The 16,706-nt window shown below is 35.4% G+C and overlaps 1 protein-coding gene across 7 annotated transcripts in view; it reads left to right on the top strand.

Annotated features, from left to right (window-relative positions):
• The window catches only part of ZNF638 (zinc finger protein 638), an 83,821-nt gene that overhangs the window by 15,934 nt on the left and 51,181 nt on the right, over positions 1-16,706 (top strand). For 6 of the 7 annotated variants that reach the window (XM_027131956.1, XM_027131955.1, XM_027131960.1 and 3 more), the window contains exons 3-8: positions 1,517-1,578; positions 7,668-7,706; positions 8,450-8,742; positions 9,876-10,150; positions 11,530-11,676; positions 12,596-12,718. In XM_027131956.1, coding sequence (XP_026987757.1) covers positions 1,517-1,578; positions 7,668-7,706; positions 8,450-8,742; positions 9,876-10,150; positions 11,530-11,676; positions 12,596-12,718 — 939 coding nt within the window. The remainder of the gene's footprint in view (positions 1-1,516; positions 1,579-7,667; positions 7,707-8,449; positions 8,743-9,875; positions 10,151-11,529; positions 11,677-12,595; positions 12,719-16,706) is intronic. The other variant, XM_027131958.1, reaches the window with a different exon arrangement.

Below are 16,706 nucleotides of genomic sequence, written 5' to 3' on the forward strand. Positions count from 1 at the left end.
TGTGTGTGTGTGTGTGTGTGTGTGTGTGTGTGTGTGTGTGTGTGTGTAGAACTGGAGAGAGTATACGTTAAGTAAGTTAGCTGTCAGCATCACCTGATGGTTGCTATATCAAATACATGTCTAGTATTAATTACATCTTCATATTTTTTCAAGAAAAGCTGGAAATCTCTGGATTTTTAAATATCGGCAACTTATTCAAATAAAACACTTTATGGTCCAAATAAATCATGCCCAACTTGATACCTGCCAGTGTGTCTGATGTAAACAATATCCAGTTAATGTCAAAGACATGGGTTTAACAGTACTAAAGACTCTTAACTGCCAATCTCTTCTAGCTTTCTAAATATTTGTATCACTGAGCAGGATATACAGACATTTCTTTTTTGCAATCCACAATGAGTTTCATGGCTTAATGAAATAATTTAGGGTTTGTCATAACCTGCTGCTGAGCATTGCAAATAGCATGCACTTATTTTCAAATAGTTCTCGACAAGGCAGATTCCAAAATTAGTGTCAACTGTTGTTTTTAACTCTGGATATTTCTAGTTCGTCTTTGGCAATGACAAACTAAAATGTTTTTGAAATGGAAATGAATAACATTTTCCTCAAGGAAAGCGTTAAAATATGGAACTGTTCAGTAAGTTTTCTGCCTTTCCAAATGTTGGAGAAACAATAAAACATTGAGTAATATGCTCATTGCTTTTAACTAACTGTTTCATTTGGGGGACTGTATCTTTGAAAACTGTATTGCCTTTAAAAAAAAAAATCAGATGTATCTTCCAGGAGCTTTTTATGGATACGGAATGTAATTTTAGGGCAGCTTTGTGACACATGAAGTTATGTATAAGAAAGCATTTTGTTCATTGTAAAGCTCTATATGTAAGGGATATTATGTCTTTGAAATGATGTTACTTTCCATTATATCCTGAAAATAAATTAGATTTGATCAGCAGCATTTTTTCTTATTTTTACTAATCTTATCCTTTGCCAATACATAGTGAGTACCTTGTTTGGAATAGTATTGGCCTAAGAGGTAGGATTTTTTGTTGTTAATGTTGTTAGCTTGAATTTTAGAGTTGTAAGGCATTGAGACTGTAGTTTAGAGACTGTATTTTAGACTATATTTTATAGAATGATACCATTCTATTTATAGAGTTTTTGGTGTTCTCTGTAGTAGTGTTTTATATTTGAGATGAGTTATTTCTGATCCATGCTTTTATTTTCTCCAAGTTTATATGTATATTTGACTTCAAAACGAGTATCCATGGGTATGATTTTTAAAATGTTTTCTAAACTAAAATGTTTTAAAATGGTATCAGTGAGTTGGTATTAAGTGCTTTTATTTGGAGGGCTTTTATTTTTGTTTGTGAAAATTTTGTTGTAGCCAAATGGTATTTATAACTAGATTTGGTTAATTTTTGATAAAACAAAGAATGCTGTGTCATGTTAAAAAGCCTAATTTCATTAGTCAAATAAGGAATGTTCTAATTTGTGCACTTTTCTCCTTTTACAATAGGATTGGATTCAGCATCAAAATACATCTACTCATATTGAGAGCTGCCGACAGTTACGTCAACAGTAAGAACAATTTTTTCCTTTTTTATAAGTAGCAAATTTACAAAATAATGTTTCAGGTATGACTGCTTAATACCTTTAGTGTGGTACTTTGGAGAAAAATATTTTTTTAGAAAGCTATTGTCTATTTGAAATATTTATATACAAATATATTTAATCTTTTTCCCAAAGGAGAGAATTAAATATGATCCTTTCTTCTGACTCCTTCCTAATTTAATCCCAGTAGGTAACTTTAGTATCATTGGTTCATTCCTGCTGGCTTAACCTTCCCTTGGGATGGTTTATCTTTTTCAGAGCACATAGTCTACCCTTCTCCTATACTTCTTCCCCCTCATCCCCACCCCTTTCCCAAAGGATAAAAAACTAAAAACCACCCAAACCAAACACTAGTCTTTAATTTCAGGTCTAAACCTCTCCAGGTTTAGAACCTATATTCAGAAAAAACCTTAAGTGGGAGACGAACAAGCTAGATATGGTGCTTCCTCAACATTGGTTCTTCAATTCTCTGACCTTTTCCTTCTTTAAGACAGGGCACCTATGAAGGTGAAAAGTGTGATATTAACAGTATTCTCTAATATCACCTGGAGTTACATAAAATTAAATTGTGTTCCTTTTAACATCATTAAATATGCTGATATAGTTGTGTGTCAAATTCCCGGTCACTATACTGATGATAATAACATGTTCTTGAGCAAATGGATTTGTGGCAGCTGTTTTGGTTTTTTCTTATTGTTCTTTATGAAAATACCAACAAAATTTTTTTGAGAATATTCAGGACTCTTCTAGTCATATGTGATAAACCTAACTCAGACCAATTTTTTAAAGTAAGGAAATTTATTAGCTCGTTTAACTGGGAAGCTTAAGGAGTGTGAACAGCTGAATTAGATGCTCAAACAAAAATCAGAGTGTCAGAAATATTTTCATTTCTTGGCTGTTCTCTTCTGCTTTAGCCTCATGAGAAAGGCACACCTTTCTCCACAAAGCAGTGACCCCCTTAGTTCCAGAGTTAAGTGATATGTATAGCTAGCAATTCCAGGAGTTAAAAAATAAATAAAAACACTTCTTTCCTCATAAATTCTGCAGAAGTCCTTGGTTTGACTCTTTTGGTTCACTGTGGGTTAGTTGTCCATCTCTAAACCAGTTATAATGGTTGCAGGAATAGGGTACTGTACCTCGGTTGGTGTCATGTGTTGAGTGTGATATAAGTCCTACCTTAATTGTATAGACTAATAATAGAGTTGCTTACCTGTATAGATGTGTGCACACAAACATTGGTTATCATGCGGAGATAATTTGTTACTTGAATTGGATAGGCCTTACTGCCACTGTAAGTGGAAAATCTCTCCTACGCCACAAATTTTCCCACAGATACCCAGTGGGATGTCTCATTTTTATGAAGGTAAGGGATTTAGGTGGGAGTTAGTTAGTTGCTGTAGGTAGGCATTAATGCTAGTAAGAGGATTCTAGCTACATGCACTGCCATTAATTTACTACATCACATGGCATTTATGCCTATTTAAAGACTTTTGTGTAGATAAGCCTTTTTTTTAATGCACACAGGACCCTGATTTTTTAATATACATATATTTATTTTTATTTTTGGCTGCGTTGGGTCTTTGTTGCATGTGGGCTTTCTCTAGTTGTGGCGAGCAGGGGCTGCTCTTCGTGGCCGTGCGTGGGCTTCTCATTGTGCTGGCTTCTTTTGCTGCGGAGCACGGGGTCTATGCATGTGGGCTTCAGTAGTTGTGGCTCATGGGCTCTAGAGCGCAGGCTCAGTAGTTGTGGCCCATGGGCTCTAGAGCACAGGCTCAGTAGTTGTGGCACACGAGCTTAGTTGCTCCGCGGCATGTGGGATCTTCCTGGACCATGACTCGAACCCGTGTCTCCTGCATTAGCAGGCGGATTCTTAACCACTGCCAGGGAAGTCTCCAGGACGCTGATTTTAAAGCATGTGCTTTCCATGCCTGCTACTTCATTGCTTGTTTTACATTTTTATCTTTTTCAGGTTATATGCTCTTGAATAGTTTCTTTATGGCTTTCTCTCTATTGCAAAAAAAAATTTAACAAATATGTTAGATTTGATTAGGTGCTTTGGATCTTTCCATGGCAAAATATATGCTACTTCATTTTTTTTTTTTTTTTAAGCTGCGTTGTGTTTCTAAACCTTAATCTGTTTAGTCATTCCTCTGCTGGTGTATATTTAGGTTCTTATTCCTTTTCTTAAGGCTGATTATCTCTTCTCTCTCTTTGTCTTGGATCTTTCTGGATTATGACATAAGAGTAGTTGGTTAACTTGAGAAAAGATACAGTGCATTAAAGTTTTAGTATTAAAAATAATAAATAATAAGAGCTGTATGCTTATTGTGTGCTGGGCATTCTTCTAAGTGCTTTACACAGTGTCTTTAATCTTCAAAGCAACCCTATGAGATATATGTATAATGATTATTTGTGATTTTACCAGTGGGGAAACTGAGAGGCAACTTCCCTACTATAACACAGCCAATAATTGGCACAACTAATCTAACTAATGGATCTTTGCTCTTTTTTTTCTCTCAGCATTTTATTTTGAAAAGTTTCTAAGCCGCAAAAAAGTTGAAGGGATAATAAACATTCATAGAGTCTTTGTCTTTATTAACCAATTATTAACATTTGACATATCTATTATATCTTTATATGCACATTTTTAATATTATAGTTTTTGAAAACTACTTGAAAATAAATTAGACATTATGACACTTTACTCCTTAATTCAACATCTGTCTCTTAAGAATAAGGACATTTTTCTGCAGTGGTTATCTGTTATAACCACAGTATAACACAGTGATTAACAATGATTTCATAATGCCTTCCAATACATAGGCCAAGTTCAAATTTTCCCATTTGTTTCCAAAATGCCTTTGTAACTATCTTTGCCTACCCCGCCCCTACACTTTTTTTTTAGCATTAATTTTTTTTATTGGAGTATAGTTGCTTTACAATATTGTGTTAGTTTCTACTGTACAGCAAAGTGAATCAGCTGTATGTATACACATATGCCCTCTTTTTTGGATTTCCTTCTCATTTAGGTGACCACAGAGCATTGAGTAGAGTTCCCTGTGCTATACAGTAGGTTCTCACTAGTTATCTGTTTTATACATTGTATCAATAGTGTATGTATGTCAATCCCAATATCCTTTTGAGGAGGATATTTTCACAATGGTTGACTTCTGAAATGTCCACAAAAGTTGTCTTGTAGAATATTCCACATTCTGCACCTTTCTAGTTTTTTTCCTCTTCATTAAATTCAGGTTGAACATTTTTGTCACAAAAACTTCATAGGTGATGTGTATACTTACTGCATCACATTGGGATACAGATAATGTCGTTTACTTAGGTCCTTGCTCTTAGCCATTATGTTTAAATTGCTTATGTATCATGCTTCTGAAACACATGTAAAAAAACTCGTTAGTACCAAACATAAAATAGATAGCTAGTGGGAAGCAGCCGCATAGCACAGGGAGATCAGCTCGGTGCTTTGTGATCACCTAGAGGGGTGGGATAGGGAGGGTGGGAGGGAGGGAGACGCAGGAGGGAAGAGATATGAGGATATATGTATATATATAACTGATGGACTTAGTTATAAAGCAGAAACTAACACACTGTTGTAAAGCAATTACACTCCAATAAAGATGTTTAAAAAACCCACAAAAACTAGTTAGGCAGTATACAGGCAGTCCAAACTCTATTTGCAGAATAGTATGTATGCTTTATCTTTCTGCTCTGGGCAGCAGAGACAAGAATATGTATTCTAGCAGTTAACCTAGATCTGAAACATCATTTCACATCTGAAACATGGTTACCCACTCTTGAACTGGAAAGATCTGGAAATTTAATAACTTCTGTGTGTCGACAACCAGCTGTATTTCCAGCATTGTACATAAGAGAAAGCTAAGCCTTACTCATAGTAAGTAACTGGCTTTCAGATACATGGTCATTAAGTGGCAGTACCTACACTTACACACCCAGCTGTGTTTGATTCCAAAGGTCTTGCTTTAGTTGTTTTTTTTTTTTTTTTTCTTTTGGCCGCACCACATGGCTTGTAGTATCTCAGTTCCCCGACCAGGGATTGAACCCAGGCCCCAGCAGTGAAAGTGCCAAATCTTAACCAGGAGACCACCAGGGAACTCTCAAAGGTCTTGCTTTTAAACACAGTGACGTAAGACCGGAAATGTATCTTCTTACATGGTACAGAGTAACAAAAGTTTTAAAAACTGTAGTAGTAGATGAAACAAAATTGTTCATGTTTTAACAATTGTTGATGCTGGGTGATAGATACATTGGATTGAAAGTTAAGGTCTTTTGCCTTCATAGTTTGTCACACTGTAGTTATAAGATGCATCATGTCTGCTCTTAAAGCAGGAAGAAGTGGGCAGAAGCTTTCTCAGAAGTCTGCCAGTGGTTTTGTACCTGTGTCTGTCTCATTGGTTTGAACCTATCACTGGCTATCTTCTAAGGAGGCTGAGAAAGCAAATATTTAGCTTTTTTAAGCCTTTGTTGTGGAGGCAGGCATGGGAAAAGAGAGTTGAGAATTGCTTTTGAGTTAACCTGCTAACAATGTCTGAGATAAATATCAACAAATAAAAACCACTTTACTTTTAGTAAGGTTTTGACCTCACTTTATTTTCCTGCCAGGTGACTTGTTGAGTCTGCTGCCTTCATTTCCTTAACTGGCTCTCCTCTTGGTTACTGAAATTGTATTTTTGAACATCAGTGATTCAATAATTTAATTTAATCACCATTTCCAGTTAACTTTTAAGAGTCCAGAAAATCTAGAAAAGATGAGGATAAAGATGTCTTTTTTTTAGGCTTCTATGATGTTACTGTTCCTCTTACTTTTTCTTTCTGTAATTAACCCTTAATCTCTTTCATTGGTGTATCTTTGTCTGCTTTACTCTTAAGTGTTAGTGTGCATAAGATTCTGTCCTCAGCCCTCTTTTTTCCCCACAAACTCTATTCTCTGTTTATCTCACTCATTCTTAGTAGTATAGCTGATGCCTGATTTCTAAATATCCCAGCCCTCATCTTTTTCTCTAATCCAGATATTTATTTCCAGTTGTTCTGAAAACATTCCTATGTTCCCTTCATTTCAGAAATGTTTATTGTTCCCTGTTGCCTTTTAATTATGTGCAGCCTCCTTAACCTGATTTCAAGGACGTTCATAGTTTGTCTCTGAGCTGCCTTTCCAGGTTTTCCCCCTCATAATTGCTTTTCATCACTTCCATGCTGCAGCCATACCGGTTCCTGGAATAGAACACATGTTTTGCCTCCAGTGCTTCTTTTATGTATCACCACTGTATGAAACCTAACCTGATCCATGCCTATTAACAGACCTTTTGCCACACGGCTTGTGGGATCTTAGTTCCCCTGAAAAGCAACCTTTTTCTTTGAATTCTCCCCTGAATCCTCCCACTAGATCCTCTCTTGAGGAGCACTTGGTACAGTGTAAGGGGCACTATTCATGTCTTATTCTGTAGAGTGGTGTCCCCTGGAGTTCTGCAAAGTGGGAGAACTGTCTTTAACCCCAACCTAAGCTTGTGTTTTATACCTCTTCTATACATCTCAACACTTCTGTATGTACTGCTTGTTTTACCTAAATAAACGTCGAGGCCTTTGAAGTATAGGGAATGTGTTTCTTTTCCCTGAATTGCCTAATACCTTATTTATTGAATTAGACACTCAAAATATTTTACTTTGAAGAAAATATTCATATTTTAATATACTAATAAATCACTGTGTTCACTTTGTTTTTTATCCTTTTTTAATCTTTTTAAAAATACTTTTTAAATTTTTAAAAATTTTTAAAAATTTTTTTGTTTTTTAAATTTTTAAAATTTTTATTTATTTGTTGCGCCACATGGCTTGTGGGATCTTAGTTCCCCAGTGAGGGACTGAACCCGTGCCCTTAGCAGTGAAGCACGGAGTCCTAACCACTGGTCCATCAGGGAATTCCCTTAACTTTGGTTTTGAACAGTCCTCTTGATATATTGCAGGGAAAGATTGAGCCTTATAATCTTATTTTAACTGTTCATTAATATTGTTTATTCTCAAAATAGGTATCCCGATTGGAATCCTGAGATCCTCCCATCAAGAAGGTAGTTATTTTTTTAATAGTGGTATTATTGAAATTTGATTTTCTTTTAAAAGTAAACAAGTACTTTTTTTTTTTAAAGGTACTGTTTTGAATAGAGTCCTGTTTTGACCATTTTTACTTTTAAACAATAGGCAAATGGAACCAGCTCAATGAATCTTTCTTTAGTTACCCCAGTTTAAGTGTGATAGCTCCCATCTGTGAACTTTTTTTTTTTTTTAAGTCTGTTCTGAAAATACTTTGTACTTTTATTATTATTTTATGCTTGTGGGATCTTAGATTTGAAGGCTGGGAATGGGGTTCCCGGTTCAATGTGTAGGTACACAAGTACAACAGTCAAAGAAATATTTGTGGATGGCATAATGTTTCAGGAAAAATTGTTGAAAAACATTTGTTTATGTAAGTCATTTCCTAAATTCTTCATGTAATATAATACTTTCAAAACATAATTGGATGTAATAGTGGTATAGGAAAAATGTAAGAAATGGATGATAATATTCTTTTGTAAATTAACAAAACAGAGGAATCTAAGCAATGAGAGAGGTGATCATCTGCTCTGATTGTTTCTTACTCATCTACAAGGCTGAATTGCATCATGTCAAACAGGTTTTTGCTTTATGTAAATACGTGGTATCAGAATTTGGCATTGTTAATAGTCTGTTTTTAAGAAGAGAAATCTGTCATTTAGTATAGATTTAAATTTTTGTTAAATTGATGAATCTTGTGGTTTTTTCCTGCACTTTGTAGAAATGAAGGCAATAGAAAAGAAAACGAAACTCCAAGAAGACGATCTCATTCTCCCAGTCCTAGACATTCTAGGAGATCAAGCTCAAGTCACAGATTCCGTCGATCCCGAAGCCCAATACGTTATATGTACAGACCAAGAAGTCGAAGTCCAAGAATTTGCCATCGTTTCGTTCCTAGATACAGATCCAGATCCCGTTCACCGTATCGAATGAGAAATCCATTTAGAGCTAGTCCAAAATGCTATCGATCAGTTAGCCCCGAAAGGACATCAAGGAGATCAGTGAGATCATCAGGTACACTTATGGTTGTGAATAATAAGTACTTATTTTGACTAAATTTTTTTAGCTTTTTTGTTTGTTTGAATTTTTTATTTCTATTAAGCTTGAAATGGTGACTTATATACTACTGTCAAGATATTTTTAAATGTTGACATTTTGAGGTATTTGGCTCAGCTCTTTTTAAAACTTTCAAGGTTTTTAAGAAATGGAATGTTCTACTTTATTAAATTTTAGAATTTCTATATGAAATCCAACCCACATCCCAACCTATTTCATTCTTCTTCCCTTTATTATGTATTAGAAGAAGTGTGGGAGACTGTATCTATCCACCCAACATCAAACTTAAAAACCAAGGATATACAAACATCTTAGTTTGCTTTAGTAATTGATTATAGACTTCTCTTCGGTGAATTAATTTAAAACATTAAAAAATTATTCATATTTTCAACCTGTGTCTTTGTATTGGTTTAGTGACCTTTCTGGAAATAGCTCTTATGTAATTCTTTTCTGAGATCTTTGCAGAGGTCTGTGAGGTCTTTCCTTTTCCAACTACATGTCTTTGTGAAGCTGGATTTTTCTTTAAATGTTTCAGCTGAAATAATGTATCCAGCAGATTGGATGCAGAAGCAGATACGAGAATTCAGACTTTTTTTAAGCCCAACATTAAAGCGTTTGGAAAATATACAGTGGTGCTACTCATCTAATTTTTGTTTTGAAATTAAAGTTTTTTATAAAAATATATTATTTATATTAACATAGGAGTTTATTATTAAATGAATTAATATTTTAAAAATTCTATTTTAGTTTCTTATATGGTAAACATTGATAAATTGAACAAAAGCTCTTTGGAGTCCTCAATTTTTAATAGTGTAAAGGGATACTGAAACTAAAGTTTGAGTACCACTGGTATAAGAGAAGCTCACAGAATAAGGGATCTTCATGTTTTTACATCTTCACTTTTGAGTGAAGAATTAAAGAATAATAATTTTGTGTGTGTGTGTTTGCCACCTGTTTGGCCTAACAGTAGCTCAGTGTGGTAAATATTTGGACAGTTGAGAGATGATTCTTTTTTTTTTTTTATAATGTGATGAGATGTTTCCTACCTTAAGTTCTTTTCAGTTGAGTAGTATTTATGTCCTTTTTACTAGACAGAAAAAAAGCATTAGAAGATGTAGTACAACGGTCTGGGCATGGATCAGAATTCAGTAAACAGAAACATCTTGAAGCAGTTGATAAAGGACACTCACCAGCACAAAAACTTAAAACTGTCAGTGGAGCAAGGCCATCAGTTAAATCTACGAGCTCTACAAAGAGTGATTCAAATATAGGACATTGTACTCGTTACAAATCAAAGAATCTTGAAGATGACACCTCACCAGAAAGTAAACAGGTGTCTGATAAAGCTGTTTCTCTACAACGTAAGGTCAGTAGTTCTTTGTTACTGGAAGTGTGTGCATACATTTGTTAATATGACAAAGAGAAAACAAAGTTTTCAGAATTTTTAATTTTCATATTTCCAAAAGTTTGAAATCGTGACTTGTTATGTTGATATGGAATATTCATTGGTTTCTCTTCTGAATATAATAAAAGTCCAATAATTAAAGTCCTGTAGATTACAAATCCTAGAGGTTTGGCATTTGATATATCAAAAGTGAGAACATTTTGACAGTTTGGTGTTTTTGGCTAACCATACAAACAGATCCTTGTGATAAGTTTTGCTCCCTTATTGGGGAAATGGATGTAATCAGCAGCATTAATGAGGTTTTATAATCTTTGTTAGTAAGTTATTAGTGAGTCTCTGCTGAGAATTGGTCATTTTTAATCTGTTTTATACTTTTTGCAGTACAGTTCATAAGTTAAATCATTATCCAGTGTAGAATACTAGTCTCTTTTCTGGGTACTAACTTATTGGTGTATTTTGATGGTATTGCTTTATTGTATATGTTAATGAAATTACTATTATAGCAGATAATATATAAAGAGACTATCAGAGTAACTCCTGATAGGCCAGATTTTCAAATGTTTATTATATTGTAATAATAACAAGTCTTCAAGTATTTAGGTATACATTTCTCTTAACATTGTCTTAACTTTCAACAACTACAGTTCCCTGCCCCAGAGAGCTTATATTTAGAAGGATAAACTTAAAATAATCAACCTGCAATTACAGGATTTTGAAGAGCATTAATTAGGAAGAAATGTTGAGTACAGGGAATTAATCTCAAAGAGGCTTAATTATTCTGTAACGTTCTTTCATTTTGTTTCTAGACTTCTAGATGGTGGCAGTGGAACTTTTAAAAAGTTTTTTTTTTTTTTTTGAGTCAATTTTTAACATAGGTGGCAAATTTGATAAAATATATTCAAATTGTATGTAGTATAAATCTTTAAAAATATTATGCCTATCTAGATAACATTTTTCATTATTAGAACACAGAGTAAATAAAGCTATAATTTCAGCTTCACTAGTGATGTGCCATGCAGATTCATATAGAAAAATACTGTTTAATAGTTTTGGACCATTTCATTTCATAGGTCTTGTTTGTTACAAAATGCTTCTAAACAGAAAAGAGCATCTGTGATTGGTTACCCATAAACTGACCACTGTTGGGTTTGAGTGGTAAAATGTAAAACATATTTCTTACTACTTTTCTTTGGCCTTTAAAATTTTTTTAAATATGCTAAAATATGTTGAAAAGACTGCTTAAAGGACTAAGATTAATGGTAGAAGAAATTATATTGGGAATTATTATTACTGTACTTTGTCACTTAATTTGGTTTAATTTTCTTTCATCCCAAAAAAAGCTTCGGAAAGATCAGTCTTCACATTATGGTCCCGTTCTTCTTATATCTGAATTACCAGAGGATGGCTGTACTGAAGAAGATATTAGAAAAATATTTCAGCCATTTGGAAAAGTTAATGATGTCCTGATTGTTCCATATAGAAAGGAAGTGAGTTATTTAGTCTGTTCTAAAATTCATACAAAGTCATTATTTTATAAAGACTGTTGTTGGATCTTTTAGCTGCTTTTCCTGCATACACAATTGTTAATTGAATTATGTAAATGGTCGGATTTGAATGAACAATGTCCCTAAATACTGCTTTATATCGTTTCAGACAGCACACTGTTTTCTTAGAAGAGCACACTTTTTCCGTGAAGGGCCAGATAATATTTTAGGCGTTGCATGTTATAGGATTTCAGCTATTCAACTCTGCTATACAACTCTGTTGTACAAACACAGTCTTAGATAATATATAACTGAATGAGCATGGCTGTGTTCAAAAAAACTATTTACAAAAACAGGTGGCAGGCCATAGTTTGCCATTCATTGCTTTAGTACACCAGTAAGGTCATATTAAAAAAATGATTTTATCTGTACAGTATTTTTCTACATATGAGTTGTATTCCTATAACTCGCATAGTAGAGTTCACCAGAACTACAAACCCTAGGTTAAGCAGAACGTAAAAAATTGTGAGGTAAGACAAAGGAACATAGTTGGTATTATTTTCTTTGTTGCAAGAACCCTTAAAAAGGTCAGACTTACAGCAGCTAGACCAGATCCTGCCTTCTCTTCGATTGTTCAGTGAGCCCTCCTTCCCATTTCTCATTGTTCCATGATCCTGCCATGGACCCATGCTTCCTTCTTACCTTGGTAATGGTATAGAAATTCTATAAGGTTAAGTGTCCATTTCATGTGTGAAAACATCCTAAACATCACATTACACTTCAGCAAAACAAAAAGAGGTGAAAGCAACCAGGACTTGAGGTAATTTCAGTTTTATATTCCACAAAGAAGTATTATATTAGGTCATACAGAGAAATTTAAGGTAGATTTTTTTGACTAAAAGTGGAATGCATTTCATTTTAGGCTTACTTGGAAATGGAATTTAAAGAGGCAATTACTGCAGTCATGAAGTACATTGAAACAACACCACTTCTGATAAATGGGAAAAGTGTGAAAGTATGTGTTCCAGGAAAGAAAAAGTCACAGGTAAACTGAATTAAGTTCTTATGTGATTCATTGTTGATTAATTTTTTGTTTAAGTATGGCACATACAGAAAAAGGCATAAAATAAAAATGTTCACTCCACAGATTAGGTATAAATTCAAATACATTGAACTTAGCAACATCTTTATGCATACATATATATATCACACTGTAAACAGTATTGAATGATAAGCAATAGACTAGGGGAAAATACTTAACAGAATTAGCAAAAGTCTGTGAAACCTCTACCTAAGTCACAAACTACAACACTAACAACACCCTGGAAGCCCCTTGCATACTTCTTTTGAATACTTACTCCGGGGCAGAAGGGAGTGTGTAACCCCACCTTGGTTTCTAATACCGTACTTGAGTTTTGCCTGTTTTGAAGTTTCTATAAACAGAATCATAGTGTATATATTCTTCTGGGCCTTTTGCTTCCTTAGAAGTATCAACGTTTAGGAGTTTAGTCTTTGTAGATCATTTTCTTTGCTTTAGTTTATATATCCATAGATAATGTCTATAGAAGTACTTTAAAATATCCAGTAAGTTTTGCTTTGTGTATATGTGTTCTTTCTATTTTATTTTCTTATTTACTGAAGAATGCCTGCGTTGGAGCACACATTTTTCAATTACTAATTTGATTTGGAGATCAAACCATGTTAGTACGTTATAGATTTTCCTTATTCTTTTAAGGTTATATGTGGTGTTACTTCCTATGAATATACCACAGTTATTTCACCAGTTCCTTATGGATTGCTATTTAGGTTATTTCTAGTTTACTATAAATTGCTATAAATAGGACTTAAGTTAACTTCCTTGTATATGGCTTTCACAGGCCTTTCTTAATGCATTTATGATAGTGTTTTTTAAGGTGATATCTACAGTGGAATTGCTGGGTTATAGGGTATACAGAAATAATATTAGATTGCCTGTTAAATGACTAATAATTTATAGTCTAATAATTTATGTGAGTACTGGTGTTTCTCTATTATCAGTGACATCTTAATATTTGCAGTTTTAAAATCCAGTATGTAAAAAATGGTATCTAGTTTTGATGATCATCTTTAGTTTTGATTTGGGTTGTTTTTTCTTTTTTGTGTGTGTATCTGTGGTAGTGTTTGGGTTTGCTGTTCCCATGAGGTTTTGATATAGCAGTCTATATATGTACAAGGTTGTTTTAAGTTGCTGGTCTCTTTCCCGCTTGAGAAGTTCCTTTAGCATTTGTTGCAAAGCTGGTCTGGTGGTGCCGAATTCTCTTAGCTTTTGTTTGTCTGTTAAGCTTTTGATTTCTCCATCAAATCTGAATGAGAGCCTTGCTGGGTAGAGTGTTCTTGGTTATAGGTTCTTCCCTTTCATCACTTTAAATATATCATGCCACTCCCTTCTGGCCTGCAGACTTTCTGCAGAGAAATCATCTGGTAATCTTATGGGTGTTCCCTTGTTTTAATATTTTTTCTTTGTCTTTAATTTTTGTCCATTTGATTACTATTTGTCTCAGCTTTCCTCCTTGGGTTTATCCTGCCTGGGACTATCTGCGCTTCCTGGACTTGGGTGACTGTTTCCTTTCCCACGTTAGGGAATTTTTCAGCTATTATCTCTTCAAACATTTTCTCAGGTCCTTTCTGTCTCTCTTCTCCTACTGGGACCCCTATAATGTGAATGTTGGTGCATTTAATGTTGTCCCAGAGGTCTCTTGGACTGTCTTCATTTCTTTTTATTCTTTATTCTGTTCTGTGGCAGCGATTTCCACCATTCTTTCTTTCAGGTCATTTATGATTTCTTCTGCCACTGATTCCTTCTAGTGTATTTTTAATTTCAGTTATTGTGTTGTTCATCTCTGTTTGTTTGTTCCTTAGCTCTTCTAGGTCTTTGTTAAACATTTCTTGCATCTTCTTGATCCTTGCCTCCATTCTTTTTCCGAGATCTTGGATCATCTTCACTATCATTATTCTGAATTCTTTTTCTAGTAGGTTGGCTATCTCCACTTCACCTAGTTGTTCTTCTGGGGTTTCATCTTGTTCCTTCATCTGGGACATATTCCTCTTCTGTCTCATTTTTTCTAACTTTCTGTGATTGCGGTTTCCGTTCTGCAGGCTGCAGGGTTGTAGTTCTTGCTTCTGCTCTCCTCTGGTGGATGAGGCTATCTAAGAGGTTTGTGCAGGCTTTCTGATGGGAGGGGCTGGTTCCTGCTTAGTGGTGGGTAGAGCTGGGTCTTGTCTCTCTGTTGGGCAGGGCCGTGTTCAGGGAGACTTGTCTGCTGATGGATGGGGCTGTGTTCTCGCACTGTTGGTTGTTTGGCCTGAGGCGACCCAGCACTGGAGCCTACAGGATGTTTGGTGGAGCTAATGGCGGCCTCTGGGAGGGCTCATGCCAGTGTGTACTTCCCAGAATTGCTGCTGCCAGAGTCTTTGTTCCCGCAATGAGCCACAGCTGCCCCCTGCCTCCGCAGGAGATCCTATAATACTAGGCAGGTAGGTCTGACCCAGTCTTTTATAGAGTCACTGCTTTTTTCCCCTGGGTCCTGGTGTACACGTGACTTTGTGTGCACCCTCCAAGAGTGGAGTTTCTGCTTCCCCCAGCCCTGTGGAATTCCTGTGATCAAACCCTGCTGGCCTTCAAAGCCAGTTTCTCTGGGGACTCCTCCTCCTGTTGCTGGACCCCCAGGCTGGGAAGCCTGACATGGGGCTCAGGTTCCAGTTTGTGGATCTCCCACCCAGTGGGTATGGGATTTGATTTTATCGCGATTGCACCCATCCTGCCCCCTCGTTGTGGCTTCTTCTCAGTCTCTGGATGTTGGGTATCTTTTTTGGTAGCTTCCAACATTTTTTTGATGATCGTTGTCCAGCAGTTAGCTATGAACAAAGTGGTGCATGTATCTTTTTGAATTACAGTTTTATCTGGATATATGCCCAGGAGTGGGATTGCTGGATCATATGGTAATTCTATTTTTAGTTTTCTGAGGAACCTCCATACTGTTTTCCACAGTGGCTGCACCAAATTACATTCCCACCAACAGTATAGGAAGGTTCCCTTTTCTCCACACCCTCTCCAGCATTTATTATTTGTAGACTTTTTAATGATGGCCATTCTGACCGGTGTGAGGTGGTACCTCATTGTAGTTCTGATTTGCATTTCTCTAATAATTAACAGTGTTGAGTATCTTTTCATGTGCCTATTGGCCATTTGTATGTCATCTTTGGAGAAATGTCTATTTAGGTTTTCTGCCCATTTTTCAGTTAGTTTTTTTGTTGTTGAGATGTATGACCTATTTGTATATTTTGCAAATGAAGCCCTTGTCGGTCGAATCATTTGCAAATATTTTCTCCTATTCTGTAGGTTGTCTTTTCATTTTGTTTCTGGTTTCCTTTGCTGTGGAAAAGCTTGTAAGTTTGATTAGGCCCCATTTGTTTATTTTTGTTTTTATTCTGTTGCCTTTGGAGACTGACCTAAGAAAACATTGGTATGACTTATGTCAGAGAATGTTTTGCTTGTGCTCTCTTCTAGGAGTTTTATGGTGTCACGTCTTATGTTTAAGTCTTTAAGCTATTTGAGTTTATTTTTGTCCACGGTGTGAGGGTGTATTCTAACTTCATTGATTTACATGCAGCTGTCCAACTTCCCAACACCACTTGCTGAAGAGACTGTCTTTTTCCCATTGTATATTCTTGCCTCCTTTGTTGAAGATTAATTGACTGTATGTGTGTGGGTTTATTTCTGGGCTCTCTATTCTGTTCCATTGATCCGTATGCCTGTTTTTGTACCAGTACCACACTGTTTTGATTACTGTAGCTTTGTAGTATTGTCTGAGTCTGGGAGAGTTATGGCTCCTGCTTTCTTTTTTTCCCTCAGGATTGCTCTGGCAATTCTGGCTCTTTTATGGTTCCATATAAATTTTTGGATTATTTGTTCTAGTTCTGTGAAAAATGTTATGGGTAGTTTGATAGGGATTGCATTAAATCTGTAGATTGCTTTGGGTAGTATTGCCATTTTA

The sequence above is a fragment of the Aethalodelphis obliquidens genome, unplaced genomic scaffold (assembly GCF_003676395.1).
Source record: "Aethalodelphis obliquidens isolate GAN/ISIS:26980383/991018 unplaced genomic scaffold, ASM367639v1 scaffold40, whole genome shotgun sequence".
In the NCBI taxonomy this organism is placed as follows: Eukaryota; Metazoa; Chordata; class Mammalia; order Artiodactyla; family Delphinidae; genus Aethalodelphis; species Aethalodelphis obliquidens.